Below are 27,746 nucleotides of genomic sequence, written 5' to 3'. Positions count from 1 at the left end.
TGATCGCAATCCTCCTCCTGAAAAAAAGCTAGTACTAGCCAGCTAGCTAATCGCTACATCTCGGTTTGTGGTTGTGCGTGGTAATGTTTAGCATTATATCCATCTTTTCACTATTATGGCTGTACGTTGGTTATGCAGGTAAGAATGAGGACATGTAGCGTATCATATATTCCTTACAGTTTATTAGCTATCTAAATTATTTAAAATGTATTTATTTAGCTAGCACCGTTCAGATATCTACAATGTAGCTAACTAGCCTACATGCTAGCTTGTACCTAAAAGGCTAAACAAATTTGACGCCACAGTGATGTTTTCATTCATATGTGTGGATTTATTGCACTTTGGCTGACATTTTTATGTTCTCAGAGAGCAAAATTGCTGTCAAGGGACCGAGTATGAAAAATGTATGCACTCACTAACTGTAAGTCGCTCTGGATAAGAGCGTCTGCTAAATGACTAAAATGTAAAATGTAAATGTGACTGGGAGTCCCTTGTTGACCAGCGGTGCACTTGTTCCAAAGAGGCTTCATTGACCTCTCCAACATCTGGAGCCCCGTTAAATTCTACAAAAAGTAGCTAGCTAAAGCTTTCCTTCCCCCTTCCATCACTGATTACAACTTCAAAATAACTGGACAGGAGAAAGTTATCTGGTTGAGCCCTTGCTTTCACCTGTCCAATTATGTGTCATCAGTGACTACTGAGGAAGGAAAGGTGCACTTTAAAGGAATTCGAATGGGGCCCTTGGACTTTTTAAAGGTAGACTCAGCAATATGATATCATACAAAGCGGGCGACTTCCTGCTCACAACTACATGAACTTGTCCAATAACAAAATAGATCTGGCTATGTTGTCCACTACTGAACACGACTCATGAGTGGGGAAAAGACTCCAAGGTGACTCAGATAGTGGTCTAATAGGCCTGTAGATTATGATCATTTGAGATGGGAGCGAGAAGGTCACAGTCTAGGAACATACAGAGAAGGACCTGTCAGATGAGTCATAATACCCCCGGAACTAGCCACACTTGGAGGCAAATTGGAAATGCAATACATTGAATACACAGAGCAGGGTGGAAAAATCGCATAAAAAAACTATTTAAATGTATCTTCAGAAGAGCTGTGGTCACCATTCATGTAATAGATGAAATATATAGCTTACATCTGACAGTATTGGGGAGCTATTTCATAGTTTTTTCACGGGTAGGCCTACATTATATTCCCATTTCAATCTTTTAGCAAACCTATGCTTGGTGTGACTGTTATGGGCAGAGCAGACTATCCGATATGCCCTTAAATATTTAGATATGCAACCTGGAATTAAAATGTAATAGCACCAGTGCTTCTATAGTGAAACAAATCTCACATTTGTGCCGTTTGCGAGCGATGATGTTAGGCTACATTGTATCGTTGTTTCGTCTTCAGAGCGCACTGGCAATAACAATTTCACTTTACAGAGACAACCACGGGTTCTTCAAGTTTAACACTAGCCTATATCCACAAATTTTTTAATAATCTGAATGAAGATGATGGTGAAGGGGGTGATTTGAATTTACAATATACATCGGGGTTTGGCCTCTAACCAATTTGTTCCTGAGCTTGTAGCTACTCGGCGGGCCAGAACATATAGCCTACTATCTGCCCAATTCATATCCCCACACTACACATTTAACACGTGGTTAGTGGGATAATCAATTCAATGACAATAATGTGATCATTTCAATCTGATTACAGTGGTTAAATCACCAATGTCTCTATTAATAGGCCTATACCTACTCTATTAAAATATATTCATCTTAAATGTATTTCTCCAATGCCAAACCAGTGTGTCTTGTTTGCAACGAAACTGTTGCTGTTAGCAAAGAATTCAATCTGAGATGTCATTATGAATCTAAGCATGGTACTTTCAGAAGTTGATTTTCCACCCCAGACATGAGGCCAAAGTCTGACGCAGAAAGGAGGTAGGCCTATTTAAGGAGTGCATGGTGACAGGAAATTGGAGGAAATAGCTATAGCGACAAATAAATGGATAACATAATTGTGTCTGTCAAACAGGTAAGCCTACCTCTTATTTATTAAATGGTGCTCCAACAAAGCCCTCTTGTTAGTAAATTTGCCGACTCAACTTTCAGCACCGGGCGCTGTCCTTATTGATTTTAGAAACTAATATTTTTTCAAATTTATCCAATTGTATTCTATTCTCTGGTTTTTATCATGGACCTATTCCCCAAATATTATACATTGAGGGAAAAAAGTATTTGATCCCCTGCTGATTTTGTACGTTTTCCCACTGACAAAGACATGATCAGTCTATAATTTTAATGGTAGGTTTATTTGAACAGTGAGAGACAGAATAACAACAAAAAAATCCAGAAAAATACATGTCAAAAATGTTATAAATTGATTTGCATTTTAATGAGGGAAATAAGTATTTGACCCCTCTGCTAAACATGACTTAGTACTTGGTGGCAAAACCCTTGTTGGCAATCACAGAGGTCAGACGATTCTTGTAGTTAGCCACCAGGTTTGCACACATCTCAGCTTCGACTCTGTCAACCACCGCATTCTTATTGGCAGACTAAATAGCCTTGGTTTCTCTAATGACTGCCTCGCCTGGTTCACCAACTACTTCTCAGATAGAGTTCAATGTGTCAAATCGGGGGGCTTGTTGTCTGGACCTCTGGCCGTCTCTATGGGCGTGCCACAGGGTTCAATTCTCGGGCCGACTCTATTCTCTGTGTATATCAATGATGTCGCTCTTGCTGCTGGTGACGCTCGGATCCACTTCTATGCGGACAACACCATTTTGTATACATCTGGCCCTTCATTGAACACTGTGTTAACAAACCTCCAAACGAGCTTCAACACCATACAACACTCCTTCCGTAGCCTCCAACTGCTCTTAAACACTAGTAAAACGAAATGCATGCTCTTCAACCGAACGCTGCTTGCACCCGCCCACCCGACTAGAATCACTACTCTCGGCGGGTCTAACCTAGAGTATGTGGACAACTACAAATACCTAGGTGTCTGGTTAGACTGTAAACTCTCCTTCCAGACTCACACTAAGCATCTCCAATCAAAAGTTAGATCTAGAATCGTCTTCCTATTTCGCAACAAAGCCTCCTTCACTCATGCTGCCAAGCATGCCCTCGTAAAACTGACTATCCTACCGATCCTTGACTTCGGCGATGTCATTTACAAAATAGCCTCCAACACCCTACTCAGCAAATTGGATGTAGTCTATCACAGTGCCATCCGTTTTGTCACCAAAGCCCCATATACTACCCACCATTGTGACCTGTACGCTCTTGTTGGCTGGCCCTCACTACATATTCGTCGCCAAACCCACTGGCTCCAGGTCATCTATAAATCACTGCTAGGCAAATCCCCGTCTTATCTTAGCTCACTGGTCACCATAGCAACACCCACCCATAGTCTGCGCTCCAGCAGGTATATCTCACTGGTCATCCCCAAAGCCAACACCTCCTTTGGCTGCCATTCCTTCCAGTTTTCTGCTGCCAATGACTGGAACGAACTGCAAAAATCTCTGAAGCTGACTCTTATCTCCCTCACTAACTTTAAGTGTCAGTTGTCAGAGCAGCTCACCGATCACTGCACCTGTACACAGCCTTTCTGAAATTAGCCCACCCAACTACCTCATCCCCATATTGTTATTTATTTTGCTAATTTGCACCCCAGTATCTCTATTTGCACATCATCTTTTGCACATCTATCATTCCAGTATTATACGAAATTGTAACTATTTTGCACTATGGCCTATTTATTACCTTACCTCCATAACTTACTACATTCGCATACACTGTATATATATTTTCTGTTGTATTTTTGACTTAATGTTTTTTTTACCCCATATGTAACTCAGCTGCCTTGAGATCATTGACAAGATCCTCCCGTGTAGTTCTGGGCTGATTCCTCACCGTTCTCATGATCATTGCAACTCCACGAGGTGAGATCTTGCATGGAGCCCCAGGCCGAGGGAGATTGACAGTTATTTTGTGTTTCTTCCATTTGCGAATAATCGCACCAACTGTTGTCACCTTCTCACCAAGCTGCTTGGCGATGGTCTTGTAGCCCATTCCAGCCTTGTGTAGGTCTACAATCTTGTCCCTGACATCCTTGGAGAGCTCTTTGGTCTTGGCCATGGTGGAGAGTTTGGAATCTGATTGATTGATTTGCTTCTGTGGACAGGTGTCTTTTATACAGTTAACAAACTGAGATTAGGAGCACTCCCTTTAAGAGTGTGCTCCTAATCTCAGCTCGTTACCTGTATAAAAGACACCTGGGAGCCAGAAATCTTTCTGATTGAGATGGGGTCAAATACCTATTTCCCTCATTAAAATGCAAATCAATTTATAACATTTTTGACATGCATTTTTCTGGATATTTTTGTTGTTATTCTGTCTCTCACTGTTCAAATAAACCTAACATTACAATTATAGACTGATCATGTCTTTGTCAGTGGGCAAACGTACAAAATCAGCAGGGGATCAAATACTTTTTTCCCTCACTGTACTACATTTTTCACATGTGGGTTTGACACTTTTTATCAAGCTGTTGGTGCTTGCTTCTATTTATGCCAAATCAGTTGACTGCTGTAGGTTGAGATTCTTGTTTCCTAACATTATTCCTTACACTTTTCTGTAGCGAATAGAGAAGACCCTATACCCATCACATCCCACATATGTTAATGAAGTCCCCGTGTGTGTAACTCAAATGTGTGTTTGGGTCCGGATTGGGAAGGTGTGAAACGTAGAAATTCTCTTCAGTTTGAGCTATTGAACTCCACATGCAATGAAGGAGAAATTAATACCAGCATTAACTTTTATTTATTGATTGAATGAAACTATATCAATGCATTTGAATCATGACGATATTATGATGGAAAAGTGAAAGCAATTCCGATTTAAGTTTCACGTTTGTCCTACAAGAGGAAATCTTAGCACTTCTCACAGATCACATAGGCCTAAACAAAACATATAGAAAACAAACAATAGGAACAGTCAGACAAATAACTTTCCTACCCTCCCACCCCACCCCACACCTGCCCATATGGGGAGTTGTTCATAATAGTGATGACCCCTGGGAGAAACTCCTCCCTTCTGGGAGATCAAGGCAGTGGTGGAGTGGCTGGTCTGGCCTGGAGATCATGTGGCGGGCTTTGCGCTGTATAGTGTGTTCGTTCAGTAGGTGGGGAGATCCAATCAGTTTAGATGGCGTGAAAAAAATGAAATAGTAAGCCTATAGGCTACTCCAGTCTCTTTATTTTTATGCAAACCTTCAGAACATACATTGCGAAACTTGAAAGAACTCGTGGTTCTCACTGTCAAGCAAAATGATACAATGTATCACTTGTGCACCAATGCACTCTGAAGACGAAACAATAATATGATTTATTTTACAATAAAAAAATATACACTGCTCAAAAAAATAAAGGGAACACTTAAACAACACATCCTAGATCTGAATGAATGAAATAATCTTATTAAATACTTTTTTCTTTACATAGTTGAATGTGCTGACAACAAAATCACACAAAAATTATCAATGGAAATCAAATGTATCAACTCATGGAGGTCTGGAGTTGGAGTCACCCTCAAAATTAAAGTGGAAAACCACACTACAGGCTGATCCAACTTTGATGTAATGTCCTTAAAACAAGTCAAAATGAGGCTCGGTAGTGTGTGTGGCCTCCACGTGCCTGTATGACCTCCCTACAACGCCTGGGCATGCTCCTGATGAGGTGGCGGATGGTCTCCTGAGGGATCTCCTCCCAGACCTGGACTAAAGCATCCGCCAACTCCTGGACAGTCTGTGGTGCAACGTGGCGTTGGTGGATGGAGCGAGACATGATGTCCCAGATGTGCTCAATTGGATTCAGGTCTGGGGAACAGGCGGGCCAGTCCATAGCATCAATGCCTTCCTCTTGCAGGAACTGCTGACACACTCCAGCCACATGAGGTCTAGCATGGTCTTGCATTAGGAGGAACCCAGGGCCAACCGCACCAGCATATGGTCTCACAAGGGGTCTGAGGATCTCATCTCGGTACCTAATGGCAGTCAGGCTACCTCTGGCGAGCACATGGAGGGCTGTGCGGCCCCCAAAGAAATGCCACCCCACACCATGACTGACCCACCGCCAAACCGGTCATGCTGGAGGATGTTGCAGGCAGCAGAACGTTCTCCACGGCGTCTCCAGACTCTGTCACGTCTGTCACATGTGCTCAGTGTGAACCTGCTTTCATCTGTGAAGAGCACAGGGCGCCAGTGGCGAATTTGCCAATCTTGGTGTTCTCTGGCAAATGCCAAACGTCCTGCACGGTGTTGGGCTGTAAGCACAACCCCCCACCTGTGGACGTCGGGCCCTCATACCACCCTCATGGAGTCTGTTTCTGACCGTTTGAGCAGACACATGCACATTTGTGGCCTGCTGGAGGTCATTTTGCAGGGCTCTGGCAGTGCTCCTCCTGCTCCTCCTTGCACAAAGGCAGAGGTAGCGGTCCTGCTGCTGGGTTGTTGCCCTCCTACGGCCTCCTCCACGTCTCCTGATGTACTGGCCTGTCTCCTGGTAGCGCCTCCATGCTCTGGACACTACGCTGACAGACACAGCAAACCTTCTTGCCACAGCTCGCATTGATGTGACATCCTGGATGAGCTGCACTACCTGAGCCACTTGTGTGGGTTGTAGACTCCGTCTCATTCTACCACTAGAGTGAAAGCACCGCCAGCATTCAAAAGTGACCAAAACATCAGCCAGGAAGCATAAGAACTGAGAAGTGGTCTGTGGTCACCACCTGCAGAACCACTTCTTTATTGGGGGTGTCTTGCTAATTGCCTATAATTTCCACCTGTTGTCTATTCCATTTGCACAACAGCATGTGAAATGTATTGTCAATCAGTGTTGCTTCCTAAGTGGACAGTTTGATTTCACAGAAGTGTGATTGACTTGGAGTTACATTGTGTTGTTTAAGTGTTCCCTTCATTTTTTTGAGCAGTGTATATACACTAACGGTCATAAGTTTTAGAACACCTACTCATTCAAGTTATTTATTTATTTATTTATTACTATTTTCTACATTGTAGAATAATAGTGAAGACATCAAAACTATGAAATAACACATATGGAATTATGTAGTAACCAAAAAAGTGTTAAACAAAAAAATATATATTTGAGATTCTTCAGATAGCCACCCTTTGCCTTGATGACAGCTTTGCACACTCTTGGCATTCTCTCAACCAGCGTCATGAGGTAGTCACCTGGAATGGATTTCAATTAACAGGTGTGCCTTCTTAAAAGTTAATTTGTGAAATGTCTTTCCTTCTTAATGCGGTTGAGCCAATCAGTTGTGTTGTGACAAGGTAGGGGGGTATACAGAAGATAGCCCTATTTGGTAAAAGACCAAGTCCATATTATGGCAAGAACAGCTCAAATAAGCAAAGAGAAACGACAGTCCATCATTACTTTAAGACATGAAGGTCAGTCAATACGGAACATTTCAAGAACTTTGAAAGTTTCTTCAAGTGTAGTCGGATAAACCATCGAGTTATGATGAAACTGACTTTCATGAGGACCGCCACAGAAATGTAAGACCCAGAGTTACCTCAGCTGCAGAGGATAAGTTCATTAGAGTTACCAGCCTCAGATATTGCAACCCAAATAAATGTTTCACAGAGTTCAAGTCACAGACACATCTCAACATCAACTGTTCAGAGGAGACTGTGTGAATCAGGCCTTCATGGTCGAATTGCTGCAAAGAAACCACTACTAAAGGAGACAAATAAGAAGAAGAGACTTGTTTGGGCCAAGAAACATGAGCAATGGACATTAGACCGGTGGAAATGTGTCCTTTGGTCTGGAGTCCAATTTGGAGATTTTTGGTACCAACCGCTGTGTCTTTGTGAGACGCGGTGTGGGTGAACGGATGATCTCCGCATGTGTATTTCCCACCGTAAAGCATGGAGGAGGATGTGTTATGGTGTGGGGGTGCTTTGCTGGTGACACTGTCTGTGATTTATTTAGAATTCAAGGCACACTTAACCAGCATGGCTACCACAGCATTCTGCAGCGATACGCCATTCCATCTGGTTGGGCTTAGTGGGACTATCATTTGTTTTTCAACAGGACAATGACCCAACACACCTCCAGGCTGTGTAAGGGCTATTTTACCAAGAACGAGAGCGATGGAGTGCTGCATCAGATAACCTGGCCTCCACAATCCCCTGACCTCAACCAAATTGAGATGGTTTGGGATGAGTTGGACTGCAGAGTGAAGGAAAAGCAGCCAACAAGTGCTCAGCATATGTGGGAACTCCTTCAAGACTGTGTGAAAAGCATTCCAGGTGAAGCTGGTTGAGAGAATGCCAAGAGTGTGCAAAGCTGTCAAGGCAAAGGGTGGCTATTTGAAGAATCTCAAATATAAAATGTATTTTGATTTGTTTAACACTTTTTTATTTACTACATGATTCCATATGTGTTATTTCATAGCTTTGATGTCTTCACTATTATTCTACAATGTAGAAAATAGTAAAAATAAAGGAAAACCCTTGAATGAGTAGATGTTCTAAAACTTTTGACCTGTAGTGAATGTGTGTGTATGTATGTATGTATGTATATATATATATATATATATATATATATATATATATATATATATATATATATATATATACATACAGTGGGGAAAAAAAGTATTTAGTCAGCCACCAATTGTGCAAGTTCTCCCACTTAAAAAAGATGAGAGAGGCCTGTAATTTTCATCATAGGTACACGTCAACTATGACAGACAAATTGAGAAAAGAAAATCCAGAAAATCACATTGTAGGATTTTTAATGAATTTATTTGCAAATTATGGTGGAAAATAAGTATTTGGTCACCTACAAACAAGCAAAATTTCTGGCTCTCACAGACCTGTAACTTCTTCTTTAAGAGGCTCCTCTGTCCTCCACTCGTTACCTGTATTAATGGCACCTGTTTGAACTTGTTATCAGTATAAAAGACACCTGTCCACAACCTCAAACAGTCACACTCCAAACTCCACTATGGCCAAGACCAAAGAGCTGTCAAAGGACACCATAAACAAAATTGTAGACCTGCACCAGGCTGGAATGACTGAATCTGCAATAGGTAAGCAGCTTGGTTTGAAGAAATCAACTGTGGGAGCAATTATTAGGAAATGGAAGACATACAAGACCACTGATAATCTCCCTCGATCTGGGGCTCCACGCAAGATCTCACCCGTGAGTCAAAATTATCACAAGAACGGTGAGCAAAAATCCAGAACCACACGGGGGACCTAGTGAATGACCTGCAGAGAGCTGGGACCAAAGTAACAAAGCCTACCATCAGTAACACACTACGCCGCCAGGGACTCAAATCCTGCAGTGCTAGACGTGTCCCCCTGCTTAAGCCAGTACATGTCCAGGCCCGTCTGAAGTTTGCTAGAGTGCATCCAGAAGAGGATTGGGAGAATGTCATATGGTCAGATGAAACCAAAATATAACTCTTTTGGTAAAAACTCAACTAGTCGTGTTTGGAGGACAAAGAATGCTGAGTTTCATCCAAAGAACACCATACCTAGCTGTGAAGCATGGGAGTGAAAACATCATACTTTGGGGCTGTTTTTCTGCAAAGGGACCAGGGACGACTGATCCGTGTAAAGGAAAGAATGAATGGGGCCATGTATCGTGAGATTTTGAGTGAAAACCTCCTTCCATCAGCAAGGGCATTGAAGATGAAACGTGGCTGGGTCTTTCAGCATGACAATGATCCCAAACACACCGCCGGGCAACCCGAGGAGTGGCTTCGTAGAAGCATTTCAAGGTCCTGAGTCTCCAGATCTCAACCCCATAGAAAATCTTTGGGAGGGAGTTGAAAGTCCGTGTTGCCCAGCGACAGCCCCAAAACATCACTGCTCTAGAGGAGATCTGCATGGGGAATGGGCCAAAATACCAGCAACAGTGTGTGAAAACCTTGTGAAGACTTACAGAAAACGTTTGACCTGTGTCATTGCCAACAAAGGGTATATAACAAAGTATTGAGAAACGTTTGTTATTGACCAAATACTTATTTTCCACCATAATTTGCAAATAAATTCATTAAAATCCTACAATGTGATTTTCGATTTTTTTCCCTCATTTTGTCTGTCATAGTTGACGTCTACCTATGATGAAAATTACAGGCCTCTCTCATCTTTTTAAGTGGGAGAACTTGCACAATTGGTGGCTGACTAAATACTTTTTTTCCCCACTGTATATATATATATATACAGTGGGGGAAAAAAGTATTTAGTCAGCCACCAATTGTGCAAGTTCCCCCACTTAAAAAGATGAGAGAGGCCTGTAATTTTCATCATAGGTACACGTCAACTATGACAGACAAAATGAGCATTTTTTTCTCCAGAAAATCACATTGTAGGATTTTTTATGAATTTATTTGCAAATTATGGTGGAAAATAACCATTTGGTCAATAACAAAAGTTTCTCAATACTTTGTTATATACCCTTTGTTGGCAATGACACAGGTCAAACGTTTTCTGTAAGTCTTCACAAGGTTTTCACACACTGTTGCTGGTATTTTGGCCCGCTCCTCCATGCAGATCTCCCTCTAGAGCAGTGATGTTTTGGGGGCTGTCGCTGGGCAACACGGACTTTCAACTCCCTCCAAAGATTTTCTATGGGGTTGAGATCTGGAGACTGGCTAGGCCACTCTAGGACCTTGAAAGTGCTTCTACGAAGCCACTCCTTCGTTGCCTGGGCAGTGTGTTTGGGATCATTGTCATGCTGAAAGACCCAGCCACTTTTCATCTTCAATGCCCTTGCTGATGGAAGGAGGTTTTCACTCAAAATCTCACGATACATGGCCCCATTCATTCTTTCCTTTACACGGATCAGTCGTCCTGGTCCCTTTGCAGAAAAACAGCCCCAAAGCATGATGTTTCCACCCCCATGCTTCACAGTAGGTATGGTGTTCTTTGGATGCAACTCAGCATTCTTTGTCCTCCAAACACGACGAGTTGAGTTTTTACCAAAAAGTTCTATTTTGGTTTCATCTGACCATATGACATTCTCCCAATCCTCTTCTGGATCATCCAAATGCACTCTAGCAAACTTCAGACGGGCCTGGACATGTACTGGCTTAAGCAGGGGGACACGTCTGGCACTGCAGGATTTGAGTCCCTGGCGGCGTAGTGTGTTACTGATGGTAGGCTTTGTTACTTTGGTCCCAGCTCTCTGCAGGTCATTCACTAGGTCCCCCGTGTGGTTCTGGGATTTTTGTTCACCGTCTTGTGATCATTTTGACCCCACGGGATGAGATCTTGCGTGGAGTCCCAGATCGAGGGAGATTATCAGTGGTCTTGTATGTCTTCCATTTCCTAATAATTGCTCCCACAGTTGATTTCTTCAAACCAAGCTGCTTACCTATTGCAGATTCAGTCTTCCCAGCCTGGTGCAGGTCTACAATTTTGTTTCTGGTGTCCTTTGACAGCTCTTTGGTCTTGGCCATAGTGGAGTTTGGAGTGTGACTGTTTGAGGTTGTGGACAGGTGTCTTTTATACTGATAACAAGTTCAAACAGGTGCCATTAATACAGGTAACGAGTGGAGGACAGAGGAGCCTCTTAAAGAAGAAGTTACAGGTCTGTGAGAGCCAGAAATCTTGCTTGTTTGTAGGTGACCAAATACTTATTTTCCACCATAATTTGCAAATAAATTCTTAAAAAATCCTACAATGTGATTTTCTGGATTTTTTTTCTCATTTTGTCTGTCATAGTTGACGTGTACCTATGATGAAAATTACAGGCCTCTCTCATCTTTTTAAGTGGGAGAACTTGCACAATTGGTGGCTGACTAAATACTTTTTTTCCCCACTGTATATATATATATATATAACCACATGTGGATACAATACATTTAAAAATCATTCAGGATAACACACATTTTAGAAACTTATTTCCATTGTCCTCTTAATACAATACAATGTAGCCTAACAACATCGCTCGCAAACGGCACAGATGTGAGTTTCTTTTCACTATAGAAGCACTGGGCCTCTTAGATTTTAATTCCAAGTGGCATATCAAAATATTTAGGCTCATATGACGGTCTGCTCTGCCATTCCTCTCCTTCACACCAGGGCTGCCAACAATATAGGGTTGCTATAAGACGTAAATAGGAAAATAATGGACCTGTGAAAAAACTATAAAATAGCTCCACTACCATAGGATGTATTAAAGCTGCAATATGTAACTTTTTGGGGGACCCGACCAAATTCACATAGATCTGTCATTCTCATTAAAAGCAAGCCTATGAAGTGTTAGATCTGTTCTTTGTGCCCTATTTCTATTTTTCTCATTCTTAAGTTTAGCTTTTGCTTCTTTTACTTTCGTTTTTGTACACAACCTTCAAAAAGCTGAAAATGCAATATATATATATTTTTATATATATTTCACAGCGGTTTAGAAGGTAGAATGATTCTCTACACTATTGCTTGTTTTGTCACATAAACTGAAATTAGGCAAACTTTTAGAATTTTAGCAACCAGGAAATGGCAGAGCAGTTTCTGCATATTGCACCTTTAATTGAATAGTGACCACAGCCCTTTCAAAAATATACTGAACAAAAATATAAACGCAACATGCAACAATTTTCAAAGATTTTACTGAATTACAGTTCATATAAGGAAATCAGTCAATTGAAATAAATTCATTAGGCCCTAATCTATGGATTCCACATGACTGTGAATACAGATATGCATATGTTGGTCGCAGATACCTTTATAAAAAAAGGTAGGGCTGTGGATCAGAAAACCAGTCAGTATCTGATGTAACCACCATTTGCCTCATGCAGCGCGACACATCTCCTTCGCATAGAGTTGATCAGGCTGTTGATTGTGGCCTGTGGAATGTTGTCCCACGCCTTTTCAATGGCTGTTCAAAGTTGTTGGATATTGGCGAGAACTGGAACACGCTGTCGTACGCGTCGATCCAGAGCATCCCAAACATGCTCAATGGGTGACATGTCTGGTGAGTATGCAGGCCATGGAAGAACTGGGACATTTACAGCTTCCAGGAATTGTGTACAGATCCTTGCGACATGGGGCTGTGCATTATCATGCTGAAACATGAGGTGATGGCGGTGGATGAATGGTACGACAATAGGCCTCAGGATCTCGTCACGGTATCTCTGTGCATTCAAATTGGCATCGATAAAGCTACAGACAACGAACATAACATCTTGGCGCCGACGAAGATGGCGGCCTCGCGACTAGCTCTTAGGAAACTTTGCAGTATATTGTTTTTTTTATGTATTATTTTTTACATTATTAGCTCAGAAAGTGTTTTGCATCATTACATACAGCCGGGAAAAACTATTGGATATCAGACCTGTAGTGTAACTCACCAGCATTACAACCAGGAATACGACTTTCCCGAAGCAGATCCTTTGTTTGCTCTCCCCAGGGCAACTGAACTGATTCCAGCGGCTGACCCAAAACATCGCCGCCGGAGGAGAGGCACTCGGAGCGGCCTGCTGGTTTGACTTAGGAGGCGCGCAAACCACCCACCGCTTCCAAGTATTCTACTCGCTAATGTTCAGTCTCTCGAGCTCGACGAACTACGGGCAAGGATTTCTTTCCAGAGAGACATCAACGACTGTAACATACTCTGTTTCACGGAAACATGGCTCTCTCAGGATATTCTGTCGGAATCGGTCCAGCCAGATGGGTTCTCAGTTCATCGCACAGACAGGAATAAATATCTCTCCGGGAAGCAGAAGGGCAGAGGTGTGTGTTTCAAGATTAACGACTCATGGTATAATTGTAGGAACATACAGGAACTCGAGTCCTTCTGTTCACCCGACCTAGAATATCTCACAATCAAATGCCAACCGTATTATCTCCCAAGATAATTTTCTTTGGTTATAGTCACGGCCGTGTATATCCCCCCTCAAGCCGATACCAAGACGGCCCTCAAATAACTTCACTGGACCTTATGCAAACTGGAAACCACATATCCTGAGGCTGCATTTATTGTAGCTGGGGATTTTAACAAAGCAAGTTTGAGGACTGGGCTGCCGAAGTTCTATCCACATATCGACTGTTGTACTCACGCTGCTAAATTCCTCGACCATTGCTATTCGAACTTCTGGGATGGTTATAAGGCCCTCCCCCGCCCTCCTTTCGGCTCCATTTTGCTTCACCCTTCCTATAGGCAGAAACTCAAACAGGAAGTACCCGTGCTAAGGACTATTCAACGCTGGTCTGACAAATCGGAATCCACGCTTCAAGATTGTTTTGATCACGCGGACTGGGATATGTTCCGGGTAGCTTCCGAAAATAATTTAGACGTATACACTGAAACGGTGACTGCGTTTATCAGGAAGTGTATAGGTGATGTTGTGCCCACTGTGACTATTAAAACCTACCCTAACCAGAAACCGTGGATAGATGGCAGCATTCGCGCAAATCTGAAAGTGCGAACCACCGCATTCAACCATGGCAAGGTGACTGGGAATATGGCAGAATAAAAACAGTTTAGCTACTCACTCCGCAAGGCAATTAAACTGGAAAAACATCAGTATAGAGACAAAATGGAGTCGCAATTCATCGGCTCAGACACGAGAGTTATGTGGCAGGGTCTACAGACAATCACGGATTACAAAAGGAAAACCAGCCACGTCGCCGTCGCCGACACCGATGTCTCGCTTCCAGACAAGCTAAACACCTTCTTCGCCCGCTTTGTGGATATCACAGTGCCATGGACGAGGCCCACTACCAAGGACTGTGGCATCTCCTTCTCCATGGCCGACGTGACTAAGACATTTAAGCATGTTAACCCCCGCAAGGCTGCCGGCCCAGACGGCATCCCTAGCCGCGTCCTCAGAGCATGCGCAGACCAGCTGGCTGGTGTGTTTATGGACATATTCAATCTCTCCCTTTCCCAGTCTGCTGTTCCCACATGCTTCAAGATGGCCACCATTGTTCCTTTACCCAAGAAAGCAAAGGTAACTGAACTAAATGACTATTGCCCTGTAGCACTCACCTCTGTCATCATGAAGTGCTTTGAGAGTCAAGGATCATATCACCTCTACCTTACCTGTCACCCTAGACCCACTTCAATTTGCTTACCGCCCCAATAGATCCACAGACGATGCAATCGCCTGCACACTGCCCTATCCCATCTGGACAAGAGGAATACCTATGTAAGAATGCTGTTCATTGACTATAGCTCAGCATTCAACACCATAGTACCCTCCAAGCTCTTCATTAAGCTCAAGGCCCTGGGTCTGAACCCCGCCCTGTGCAACTGGGTCCTGGACTTCCTGACGGGTCGCCCCCAGGTTGAAGGTAGGAAACAACATCTCCACTTCGCTGATCCTCAACACAAGGGTGCGTGCTCAGCCCCCTCCTGTACTCCCTGTTCACCCATGACTGCATGGTCAAGCACGCCTCCAACTCAATCATCAAGTTTGCAGACGACACAACAGTAGTAGGCTTGATTACCAACAATGATGAGACCACCTACAGGGAGGAGGTGAGGGCTCTGGGAGTGTGGTGCCAGGAAAATAACCTCTCACTCAACATCAACAAACAAAGGAGATGATCTTGGACTTCAGGAAACAGCAGAGGGTGCACCCCCCTATCCACATCGATGGGATTGCAGTGGAGAAGGTGAAAAGCTTCAAGTTCCTTGGCGTACACATCACAGACAAACTGAAATGGTCCACACACGCAGACAGTGTGGTGAAGAAGGCGCAACAGAGCCTCTTCAACCTCAGGAGGCTGAAGAAATTCGGCTTAGCACCAAAAACCCTCACAAACTTTTACAGATGCACAATTGAGAGCATCCATTGAGTGCGGCCTGCCGAACGCCTTACCGGGGGCAAACTACCCGCCCTCCAAGACACATACAGCACCGCGATGTCACAGGAAGGCCTAAAAGATCATCAAGGACATCAACCACCCGAGCCACTGCCTGTTCACCCCGCTATCATCCAGAAGGCGAGGTCAGTACAGGTGCCTCAAAGCTGGGACCGAGAGAATGAAAAACAGCTTCTATCTCAAGGCCATCAGACTGTTAAATAGCCATCACTAGCACATTAGAGGCTGCTGCTGCCTATTGAAATCACTGGCCACTTTAAGAAATGGAACACTAGTCACTTTAATAATGTTTACATATCTTGCACTACTCATCTCATATGTATATACTGCATTCTATTCCATAATATTCTACTTAGTCAATGCCGCTCTGTCATTGCTTGTCCATATATGTATTCTTAAATCCCATTCCTTACTAGTTTTGTGTGTATTGGGTATATGTTGTGATCTTGTTAGATATTACTTGTTAGATATTACTGCACTGTTGGAGCTAGAAGCACAAGTATTTCGCTACACCCGCTATAACATCTGCTAAACACATGTATGTGACAAATAGAATTTGATTTGATTTGATGCCTGCCCATACCATAACCCCACCGTCACCATGGGGCACTCTGTTCACAACGTTGACATCAGCAAACCGCTCGCCCACACAAAGCCATATATGTGGTCTGCGGTTGTGAGTCCGGTTGGACGTACTGCCAAATTCTCTAAAACGACGTTGGAGGCGGCTTATGGTAGAGACATTAACATTTGATTATCTGGGAACAGCTCTGGTGGACAATCCTGCAGTCAACATGCCAGTTGCACGCTCCCTCAATTTGAGACATCTGTGGCATTGTGTTGTGTGACAACTTTACGTTTAGGTGACCTTTTATTGTCCCCAGCACAAGGTGCACCTGTGCAATGATCATGCTGTTTAATCAGCTTCTTGATATGCCAAACCTGTCAGGTACAGTGCCTTGCAAAAGTATTCATCCCCGTTAGCGTTTTTCCTATTTTGTTGCATTACAACCTGTAATTTAAATGGATTTTTATTTGGATTTCACATAATGGACATACACAAAATAGTCCAAATTGGTGAAGTGAAATGAAAAAAATAACTTGTTTCAAAACATTCTAAAAAATAAATAACGGAGAAGTGGTGCGTGCATATGTATTCACCCCCTTTGCTATGAAGCCCCTAAATAATAATAATGCACGCTCAAGTTTTCAGTTTTTTTGTCATATTTCTTGTTTGTTTCAGAAGAAAAAATATTTTGCATCTTCAAAGTGGTAGGCATGTTGTGCAAATCAAATGATACAAACCCCCCAAAAATCAATTTTAATTCCAGGTTGTAAGGCAACAAAATAGGAAAAATGCCAAGGGGGGTGAATACTTTCGCAAGCCACTGTAGATGGATTATCTTGGCAAAGGATAAATGCTCATTAACAGGGATGTAAACAAATTTGTGCACAACATTTGAGAGAGAGAAGCTTTTTGTGCATATGGAAAATTTCAGGGATCTTTTATTTCAGCTCATGAAACATGGGACCAACACTTTACATGTTGCATTTATATTTTTGTTCAGTGTACATTTAAATTGTGTTTTAATGCAATTTTTTTCCTCACCCTGCTCCATTTCAAATTTGGCTCCCATTGCGGCTTTACTTCCGGGCTATTATGATGCAACTGGCAGTTCCTTCTCTGTATGTTCCTAGGTCACAGTTAGTGATGCAATGGTAAAACAATAGGTGGATTAACGCGGATTGTGGTGCATTTACACTCCACTACTCAACTGGTCATAGTGTTTACAAATCTATCTCATATTCAGTAGGCAGCAAACAGAAACAAACAGAGAAGATACCCGGGACCTATTCATGTTCAATGTTGCAGATATAGGCTAAATATGAACTGACACAATTACCTGTCATATTCTGCATTACACACCATAAATAGGGGGCCCAAGACCGACCATCGGTCATTCAGTGGTCAACCATTCTCCACAGTCCCCACGATGTGTTCTACACTGTTGCCAGTAGGTGGTTATGAATCATGGTCAAATTTCCAGATTCTATATGTCTTGGCTGACCATCGCTCAAATCTTGTGGTCTGTTCTAGGATATACACTTCTGTCTGAATGTTCTGCAACATTACGTTATCCTGAATTTAAGCCCATGGGTCGTAACTAATTCATTTTGTGTACAGGCAGTCTTACCTCTTAAATCCTCTATGTATATGGAAGTTGGCATAGAAATATAGTTGCGAAAATTGAATCTATTTCATTGTGGTATTCCAGCAGCACCTTAGTTGGTCTCAAGTTTCTGCCAGAGATGCCAAGTGCTTGATATCCCATGTAAATACAATACATTTCGAATTGTTTTTAATAGGAATTATAACATCAAACTCCTGCGCAAATCTGTCTACGATCCCGTTGTACAGTCCACTGAAGACTAGTTTATGACGCGCGTGAACAAACCCTCTGAATTGGTGTGTGGGAGGGGCAACAATGCAGTGCTTAGTGCTGTCGTACTGTACCGAGGTGAATCAGCCATTGAAAACAAATTATCCTTACATAGCTACATAAAGAGAAAGGATACATATTTGGATGACACTACAGCGATTATGATCATTGTCGGCTAGCTGATGGAAACGGACATCTTTAGAAATGTGCGCGAATGTCTTTGGCGCTTTGAAAAGGTGAGACATTTCATGCGCAGCTGGGATGGTGGTGGGACATTGCTGGCGTCTGTTACATTGAAACAGCAACCTAGCAACTGACAGATTGAAAATACGTTTTGTCTGAGAGATAGGCTTGCAGGGCTGCCCCTGGCCTATGTGACGGTATGTGAGTTGGTGCATGCATTCTTTGCAGTGACACTGTTGTTGTGGTCGCTGCTATTTCTATCCCCATTTGGTGGGAAAGTAAATTATTAGATCGGCTGCTTACGATTACATAATGCTTAAAGCCCAATGTAGTAGGCATGTAGTAACGTTACTGTAGGTAGGTAGGTATGCATGCATGCAATGCAAAGTATTTGCTCAGTGGGTTGCTGCGTTTGAAGAGGGACTGTTCTAGAAGTCGTATTGGAGAATGGGTCTCTCAGACAGTAAGCCTCATAGAGCATCACCTTACACCAGGGTTCCCCAACTGGTAATTTTATTTTGCCCCCCAAGTTTTCTGAACCAATGTTTATTTTTTTTATTGTTGGACATAAAATACTAAAAACACCAGCAAATCAGCTCAAAGTGATTTAAATTGAGGAAATCTGCTCCAAAATATGTCCATGCATAATAGAGAAATGGATGTGATTGTATACAAATGTAAGTAAGGTTTGAAATTATTATGTGTTAGTCAAATGTTAAATCTGTTTGGGCAGTGTACAAATTATTTGTAATTATGTGCCGGCCCCCTGACCATCCGCTCCCAAAAAAATCGGTCTGCAGCTGAATTAAGTTGTTGATCCCTGCCTTACACAGATCAATTCTAGACTACAGGTATCAATGTATTGATGACATGGGTCTAGGTTATGTAAACATATTAGCCATGTTGGCAGCCCACAGAAGACCTCAAGCTTGTTCTGATCGGGTTCTGTGTTGGGCGATCTTTGATTTGTTAGCTGTTGGCCTCACAGGTAGCCCAAGCCTTGCCCCATTGTGGCCAGAAAAGGGGCATTTGCCGGTGGCATCCTGGTTTGGGGCCCTCTCCGGACACTCAGAATGTGGTCATAACAATGTCTGTCTCTTCCTGATAGGCTACCTCTCCCTGGCATACAGAGAGGGGTTACACATCTGGGAGGCTTGACTAGCCTTTTGGGTTTTATTTATTGCTCATCCTAAACTGACAGCAAAATGAAAAATATGCTGTTTTATTCAACGTACCTAGCCTTAACATTTGTTTTTGGTGGTTGTGTAATCATGCACTCATGTCAATAGGATTTTGTTGTGAAAGTCTAGTTGTCGATTTGTGTGAATTCGGCCCATGGTCGTCACCATACTTTTAGGTAGGAGTACAATAGCAGCACAGTATTATTTGAGATGGTATTTCATACTACTGTGTCTGGTTATATTAATTCAAAAGACAACAAGTAGCCTAGTGTCTGTCTCTCCCCTGAGGCCTGTTCTGGAAAAATGAAATCCTTTTCTCTTTCATTTCTCTGTTACCCCTCAGAAAAATACCTGTTGTCCTTTCTGGGTCGTTCCATTTCAATTCAGCAAGCCATGACACCCACCATCTTACATTGTTCTCAAATCGTTTCTGTAGTTAGAAACAGATAAGATTAACATTCCTACAACATGATTTTGTTGAATATATAATTTGATCTCTGATAAAAGTAAGCTAATTGATTGCACCCAAATTTACAATTTTTAATTTAAAGGATTCATATAGTATTCAGTAAATATAGTACCTAACATCCTATTTGGACCAAACCTTTTTTTATGAACAATGACTAAGAAAAAGAAATGTTCAAAAGCCACCCACTGATCCCCCGCACCCCACCCCAATCCCAACACAACAACGAGTATACAGTATCAGTTCTCTATGTTTGACAAGTAGTATGGAGCTGCGGCTCTGAGTATTGTTTCTTCATCCTATGTAATGTGTTCTCAGTGAATTTGGTAATTATTTTCTTCCCCTGTTCAGAGAAATGTGTCATTGAAGTTGTTAAGTTTATGTCCCATCCTACATCCTGATATTACCAGGTTCTGACCACCTAGATGGCATTGTTCCTGCTAATAGGTGAAAAAAGCTGGAAGATTCCCCCCTCAATGTTAAAGGGATAGTTCACCCAAATTACAAAATTGCATTGGTTTCCTTACCCTGTAAGCAGTCTATTCATAGGTTGCAAATCTGTCACTCGGTCGTGTTATGCCATTGTTATGAACGTTCTCAAGCCGCCCTCTATCGGCGGTGCCCTAAAGTGGTGATAAGCCCAGTCATTCTGGATGGAGGCTAACGGTTTCATCTAAATTACACTATAGTGCCTGGAAATACGATGGCATTGCTAAAGTAGTCAAATATTTAGTAGGAAACAACTTTGTCAGCATTATCATGTCGTAAATTTACTTTAGACAGATGGCAATGTTATCATTAGCTATTAAAGTTTGTCAAACATAGCTAACAATGCCAACGTTAGCGAACTAAAATCCAGTGGTCTCCCCTCAATCTTAGCTAGCTAGCAAATGTTATACTGCATCTAAAGTCAATATGGTTACATCAAAATGATGACAAAAGGTTTTCCTACTAATTATTTGCCTCCTTTTAAATGTCATTGTATTTCCAAGCCACTTTTGATTAAATCTTCATCAGTGCTCATTGACGATGCATTGAGTAGAGTGCTCAGTCGGGTATCAGTCCAAAACGAACATTCAAAATAATATTTTGACGAAACATGCAACCCATGAATTGACAAGATATGACATCAACCCATGCTTTGGTTTTGTTGGCCACTGTTTCAAATACTAACTTTTTAAGCATTTGTGACACAAATCCAATTCAAGTCAATGGTACCCATATTAGCGTTTTCACGCTTCATGTTTGCCATAACTGCAAAAAAGTTAGCATTTGAAACAGTGGCCAGGTAAACAAAACCAATGTATGGGTTCCTGTCATACCTTGTCCATAGACTGCTTATACCTTGTCCATAGGCTGCTTACACGGTAAGGAAACCAATATGTAATTTTGTAATTTGGGTGAACTATCCCTTAAACATTGAGGAGGGGTTCTTAAACAAAATCACAGAATAACAGGAACAGCACCATTTAGTGGTCAGAACCTGGTATTATCAGGATGTAGGATAGGATATAAACCTAACAACTTAAATGACTAATTGAACAGGGAAAAACAAACAAAAACAAATTCACTGAGAATACATTACATAGGATGAAGAAACAATACTCAAAGCCGTAGCTCCATACTACTTGTCAAACACAGAGAACTGATACTGTATAGTCATTGTTTGACAATTTCTTTGGATTCCTCATGGTTAGAAAAAAAAGTTTGGTCCAAATCAGATGTTAGTTCCTATATTTATTGAATATAATACGAATCCTGCCGGAATGCTAATCTTATCCGTTACTAGCAACAAAATAGATTTCAGAACAATCTGCAATGGTGGGTGTTAATCCTCTTTCTTGTGCTTTTTGAGGTGGAACGACCCTTCTGACAAACATATGGCAAATAGGAGAATACTATAAGGCCTATATTGTCTCCACTGACTTTTTCCAGTGGCTCTCCTGAGACAATACTACAGATAGGCTATATTTTTTTATTTAACCTTTATTTAACCAGGTAGGCCAGTTGAGAACAAGTTCTCATTTACAACTGCGACCTGGCCAAGATAAAGCAAAGCAGTGCGATTAAAAACAACAACAACACAGAGTTACACATGTGATAAACAAAACATACAGTCAATAACACAATAGAAAATCTATATACAGTGTGTGCAAATGTAGTAAGTTATGGAGGTAAGGCAATAAATAGGCCATAGTGCAGAATAATTACAATTTAGTATTAACACTGGAGTGATAGATGTGCAGAAGATGATGTGCAAATAGAGATACTGGGGTGCAAATGAGCAAAATAAATAACAATATGGGGATGAGGTAGTTGGGTGGGCTAATTACAGATGGGCTGTGTACAGGTGCAGTGATCGGTAAGGTGCTCTGACAACTGATGCTTAAAGTTAGTGAGGGAGATAAGAGTCTCCAGCTTCAGAGATTTTTGCAGTTTGTTCCAGTCATTAGCAGCAGAGAACTGGAAGGAATGGCAGCCAAAGGAGGTGTTGGCTTTGGGGATGACCAGTGAGATATACCTGCTGGAGCGCATACTACGGGTGGGTGTTGCTGTGGTGACCAATGAGCTAAGATAAGGCAGAGATTTGCCTAGCAGATATTTATAGATGACCTGGAACCAGTGGGTTTGGCGACGAAACCTATGTCACACCGACAGTATTTGAGGCTTTTCATTAAGGGTGTATTATCTGAATGGTATTGCAATTTAACCAATAGACATGTTTTCCTCGGGACTGTCTAAATATGGTTTAAATGGACCCTAGTAATCCCATAATGACTGCCAAATCGGCACTCTCTCTCACCATAATCCCCTTTGGAAGAATCCCTCTCATATGGTGAACAACAGTGACACACTGTCTCTTTTAAGAATGAGAAGAATGACCTGTCTATTGTGACATTATAGACACATCACCATGGTATAGCAGCAGCCTGCAAATACAATATTTTGAGAGCCTCTCAATCTGCAGTGTCTGTATGCCGATGGTGCAGAACTTAGGCTACTGGTGTGTTCTTTTGAGCCAGCTTGATCTTACCTGAGCCAGCTTGATTTTATTAATTGAGTTTTCCCTCTGGAGTTTTTGTAAGTAGTGTTGTTGACTATTTGATACGATTAGGAAAACAGTCATCTTTGAGTGAGGGAATTAGTTCTGTTGGGTGTCATTTTCAGTCCGCTCAGATGTTCTCTGAAGAATGTAACTCAATTATGGTTATTTTGGACCTGGGGTGTAAAACGGCGTTGTTGTCGCTGCAGTAATTAGACTTAGTTCAGTGGTGTTCATTAGACAGCCTTGGACATAAGCTTAAATAGTAGCCGGCACTGAGTCTAGAGCTGTAGCCTACTTTCAGTAAGGAGTTGAATGATTGTCATGCTAGTGTTATCATTGAATGTTTAATTAATTTATTGCCTGTTTTTAGGACATGCCTGCATAATTCTTGTTGGTTAAACGGTCACACTAACAAAGTGGTATTGTACGTTGATCAAGTGCATTTAAACCTCCAGTAGCTCTTTGTCCTTTGAGGTAATAACAGTGTACAAAGGCGGCTTGTTCACGCTTGTTTTTATTTTGGGTGGAGCTTGGAAAACCGCAGGCGGCTTAGGTCAACATTACATAATGGAAACAAGAACACCTGGCCTAACATATTGAATTGGACAAGCCTCATACTGATAAGCTTATTTTTTTCTTCACGTTTTCCTATTTTAAGGTTGAACAATTGATAGAAAAAATATAACATTTTAGAGAGTGTAGATTTAGGCTATGAATGTGTTTAGTTATTAACTTTTGTTGTTGTATTTGTGCTGTGCCTGTTTTGCAGCTTGTTTGGAAAGCCCTTTGATGGTGGAAAGAGGATGGACCATGGCAGCCAGCAGCAGCAGCAGCAGCAGCACCCAGCCATGATACGGCTCTATGAGGTCCAGCGGGAGGTCCAATCTCTGGGCCCTCAGGTGTGCACCTTCAGCGGGTTGAAGAACGAGCGGGAGTATCGGCGGCTGGAGCGTGAGCTGACCCAGCTGCTCCTGGAGGTGGACCAGGTGGACACAGAGGGCAGGGCAGACCTACAGGGGGCACGCAAGAGATCAGCCCAGGAGGTGGAGGGGCTGCTGCGCTACCTGGAGGAGAACGCCACCCACCCGTCCCGCCTGGCCATCGAGGAGCTGAGCCGGGAGGCCCAGAGGCTGGTGGAGCAGGGGGTGGTGGAACCGCAGCGGGCCGGGGGCACATCAGAGATCAGTGATGAGCTGGTGGACGCCGTGCAGGAGCTGATACTAAGGCTCACCCAGGTAAAGACAGGAGGAAGTGTGCCCCTCCGCAAGGCTCGCTACCGGGCCCTGACACGACTGTGTGCCGTGCAGGACGTGATCGAAGGGCGCACGCGCCAGCAGACTCTCCCCCTGTCAGAAGACACGCATGTGGCCGTGCAGAAGATCAACCAGGTGATGGTGCAGGTGAGTGGGGCGCGCAGCCAGCTGGTGGCCCTGCTGATGGGGCTGAGTGGGAGGGATAGCTGTGCCCACCTGTCCCGCGTGCTCACTGAGCTCCTGGTGGAGCTGGACGCCCTGGACGTGTCGGGGAACGCAGCGGTCAGGAACTACCGCAAACAGGTGGTGGAGGAGATCAACGGCCTGCTCAAACACCTGGACCTGGAGGGAGAGGGAGACGACACGCGCAGGTACGCAGCTTTACTAGAATTACAAATAATAGTACAGAAAGGAAATACAGTATACATGCTTTCAGGTACAACTTGGCTCAGAAATGTGATGTTGTATATATCTTTATTTTTTCAGGTATGACTTGGCGCAGAATGACTCAATCCGTCAGATTGAGGCGGTGCGGGGTCGGGTGGGCCAGCTGCGGGGGGAGGTCCTGCGACACTGTGGGGTGGGCGACCTCTTTAGGCCCAAGCCTGAGCTCCAGAGTCTCCTCACACACCTGGACCAGGTGGACACAGCCCGTAACCCCTGTATCCGTGAGGCCCGCCGGCGCGCTGTGCTGGAGGTCCAGGCTGTAATCACCTTCCTGGACCTCCGTGAGGCCCTGATCTGCCGCCAGCCCGGCCCTAACGAGCCCCCACAACACAGGGCTGTGTGGATGGTCCTGGGCAGCCTGTCAGACCTCCAGGCCCAGGTACTCTGCTTCAACGGCAAGCGGGCCGACAAGAGCTACATATTGCTTGAGGAGCTTCTGACCAAACAGCTGCTGGCTCTGGACGCAGTTGACCCACAGGGTGATGAGATGACCAAGGTGGCCCGCAAGCAGGCAGTCAAGTTTGCCCAAAACATCCTCAGCTATCTGGACATGAAGACAGATGAGTGGGAATACTGATCCACTGGATAAGACTAGACATAGCTGAATGCTTAGGCCGACCTATTAAATTGTATATACACTGGTGTATCATCACTCTAAGAGTTGGGGTCTGTACATTTTTACTAAATCCCAGAATGCACTGCAGCAGCGCTTTTTGTCTCTTTGTTGTCATTGTCGCTGGCCTGTGGGTAAAAAACCCAACCCAAGAACATTTTTGTGAAATACAATTTTGAGAAAAGTGTTATGACATATGATGTGCTTTTGAAAGTTTACTGAGCATATTTTTGAAATCTACTTTATGTGTGTGAGTTTTGATCAGTGTTGTTTGGTGTGTGTGGTTGTAAAGCCTGCGGCCAAAAGCACTGAAGCCTGTTATAGTGGTGGTCAGAGTAGTTAAGATCCAGTCACGTCGTCTGTTTTTCAAAAGCAGGAATGGGACTAGAGTAATTACATCTTGATGGTATCCATGTTTAGCTTGACTACTTTGGAGGTCAGTTGTAAATTAACTCAGCCAAACGATGTCTCCGATGTCTCAAAATATTGATTTACCGAGATGAACAGAGAGTGTACATCAGCACTGTGAGATAAGATCTTCCTCTGTTCATGTTGCGTGTCCACTGCTCTGTCTCTTCCTGGTAATGCTTTAATCAACACTTCTGAGGCAAACTCCCCTAACCATGGCTGTACACACCTGTCTCTGGCAACCGTTCAGATGACAAATGAAAAGGAGAGCTTCTTTACGGCTTTACCCACTGTCCTACCATAATGAGGAGGAGGATGGGCATGGAACTCAGTAAAGTTAAACGGCCTGTGAGAACCTTTGTCAACTTGGAGGGTTAGTTAAAGGCCTCCGTGTAAAGAATGAACATTTGTGGACACAATAAATTACCCTGTTTGTTTGTCTGTAATTTGTAGCTAAATGTTGATTGTGACTTGTGTGTTTGCGAGGCTATATCCTGTCTGCATTGAATTTAGTGAAGGGGAAAAATAGTGTGGAGGTGGTTTAGGTTTTGTTTTTGTTGTGACTTTTCTATTGTCAGAGGAGTGTGTCTGAGAGCCTTGGGGAGGGTCACTGATTTTATGTGATAATTATTATTATAGCTGTTGACAGTGATCACAGTGGACAGGGCAGTCTAAATCCTCTGCAGAACTGCAGCAGAGGTAGGAAGCTATTAGTTAAAAAAAAGCTCTGTGCCTTTCCTTTCCTCTGATGTTTTTATCCCAAACAAAGCAACCCCAACCATTCTCCACACAGAAACTAGGGAGGGACTGGCTGCTACCCTTTACAAATAAATAATTTTGAATGCACAAAGACAAGAAAAAGCACTAAACGGGTGACTGAGGAGCACCTAGGCTATTGTCGGCGTGAGAAATTTGCACTTTTTACTCATTCTCAGCATTGTACCTCAGCTGTTCGTAAATGGACCCCTGCATGCCTGGTAGATAGCCCTATGTACTAACAGAGCATGAACAGTCCTCAGTTAGCTCCCACAGAACTCCCAGACTTTCAACATGACAGGGGTTATTCAACCCTTCCCCTGCTGCTGTAGACAAACATATGGCACAAAAACAGTGAAATCCAGCTACACGGTCATGGGTTGTCTGACTCATAAGTGAGATAATGATTTGATTAGACAGTGTTCAGTGTGGCCCTCATGTAATGGGTGTTGTTCACACAGCAAACCTAATGCTGTCTCAAACCAACCAACCCTGCCAGATCAGAGGCTAACACTAGCTACTGTTATAATTATACTCCTCTTGATCTGCTCACGTACCAGTAGATGTGATTATCAACGCACAGTTGCACACAACCTTGCAAAAATAGAACAGACCTCTTATATGAAAGCAATGCAAGGTGTTCTATCTGAACTATGTATGCATCAGTTGCATCCAGTTTTTGAAAGTGCATTGAACATTTTAGGGGTAGAATGTATAATTTTGTCAATGAAGAATGTTATAAGTTAGATTTTTCCAAGTACCAAAGCTGATTTATTTTAAGGACACTTTTTAGGTTCCTTACTCTGTGGTGGACATTTTGGTTTGCCTACTTTCAAATGGCAGGAATGTGTCTGTGGGGTACAATATTAAATGTTTTAATTTGACGATCTGTTTCTCCAGTCGCCTTTGACTAAGTGGATTGTGACAGGCTTTGCTGTGTTTCTCATACAAGATGCGCGTGTACAAAAGCACACTGAGGTTTAAATGATGTGTGAATGCTTCAATAATAGGTTTGTTTGACTTTTTATTCCCACTCCAAAATAAAAAAAGGTGTGTCCCAGA

The 27,746-nt window shown here is 42.9% G+C and overlaps 1 protein-coding gene across 4 annotated transcripts; it reads left to right on the top strand.

The window, feature by feature from the left end:
• The first annotated feature begins 10 nt into the window (after positions 1–10).
• LOC121539371 (BAG family molecular chaperone regulator 5) lies at positions 11–27,746 on the top strand. 4 transcript variants are annotated; one of them, XM_041847818.2, is made up of 3 exons: positions 11–138; positions 23,977–24,831; positions 24,947–27,746. In XM_041847818.2, the coding sequence occupies exons 1-3, from the start codon at positions 116–118 to the stop codon at positions 25,482–25,484; spliced, it is 1,416 nt and encodes a 471-aa protein (XP_041703752.1). In that variant the 5' UTR covers positions 11–115; the 3' UTR covers positions 25,485–27,746. The 4 variants fall into 4 exon arrangements, with proteins under 4 accessions (XP_041703752.1, XP_041703754.1, XP_041703751.1 ...); XM_041847820.2 differs by lacking the exon at positions 11–138 and adding an exon at positions 3,932–3,966; XM_041847817.2 differs by lacking the exon at positions 11–138 and adding an exon at positions 18,370–18,567.

The sequence above is a fragment of the Coregonus clupeaformis genome, chromosome 25 (assembly GCF_020615455.1).
Source record: "Coregonus clupeaformis isolate EN_2021a chromosome 25, ASM2061545v1, whole genome shotgun sequence".
Taxonomy (NCBI): domain Eukaryota; kingdom Metazoa; phylum Chordata; class Actinopteri; order Salmoniformes; family Salmonidae; genus Coregonus; species Coregonus clupeaformis.
This window is presented reverse-complemented; position numbering and strand designations above follow the sequence as displayed.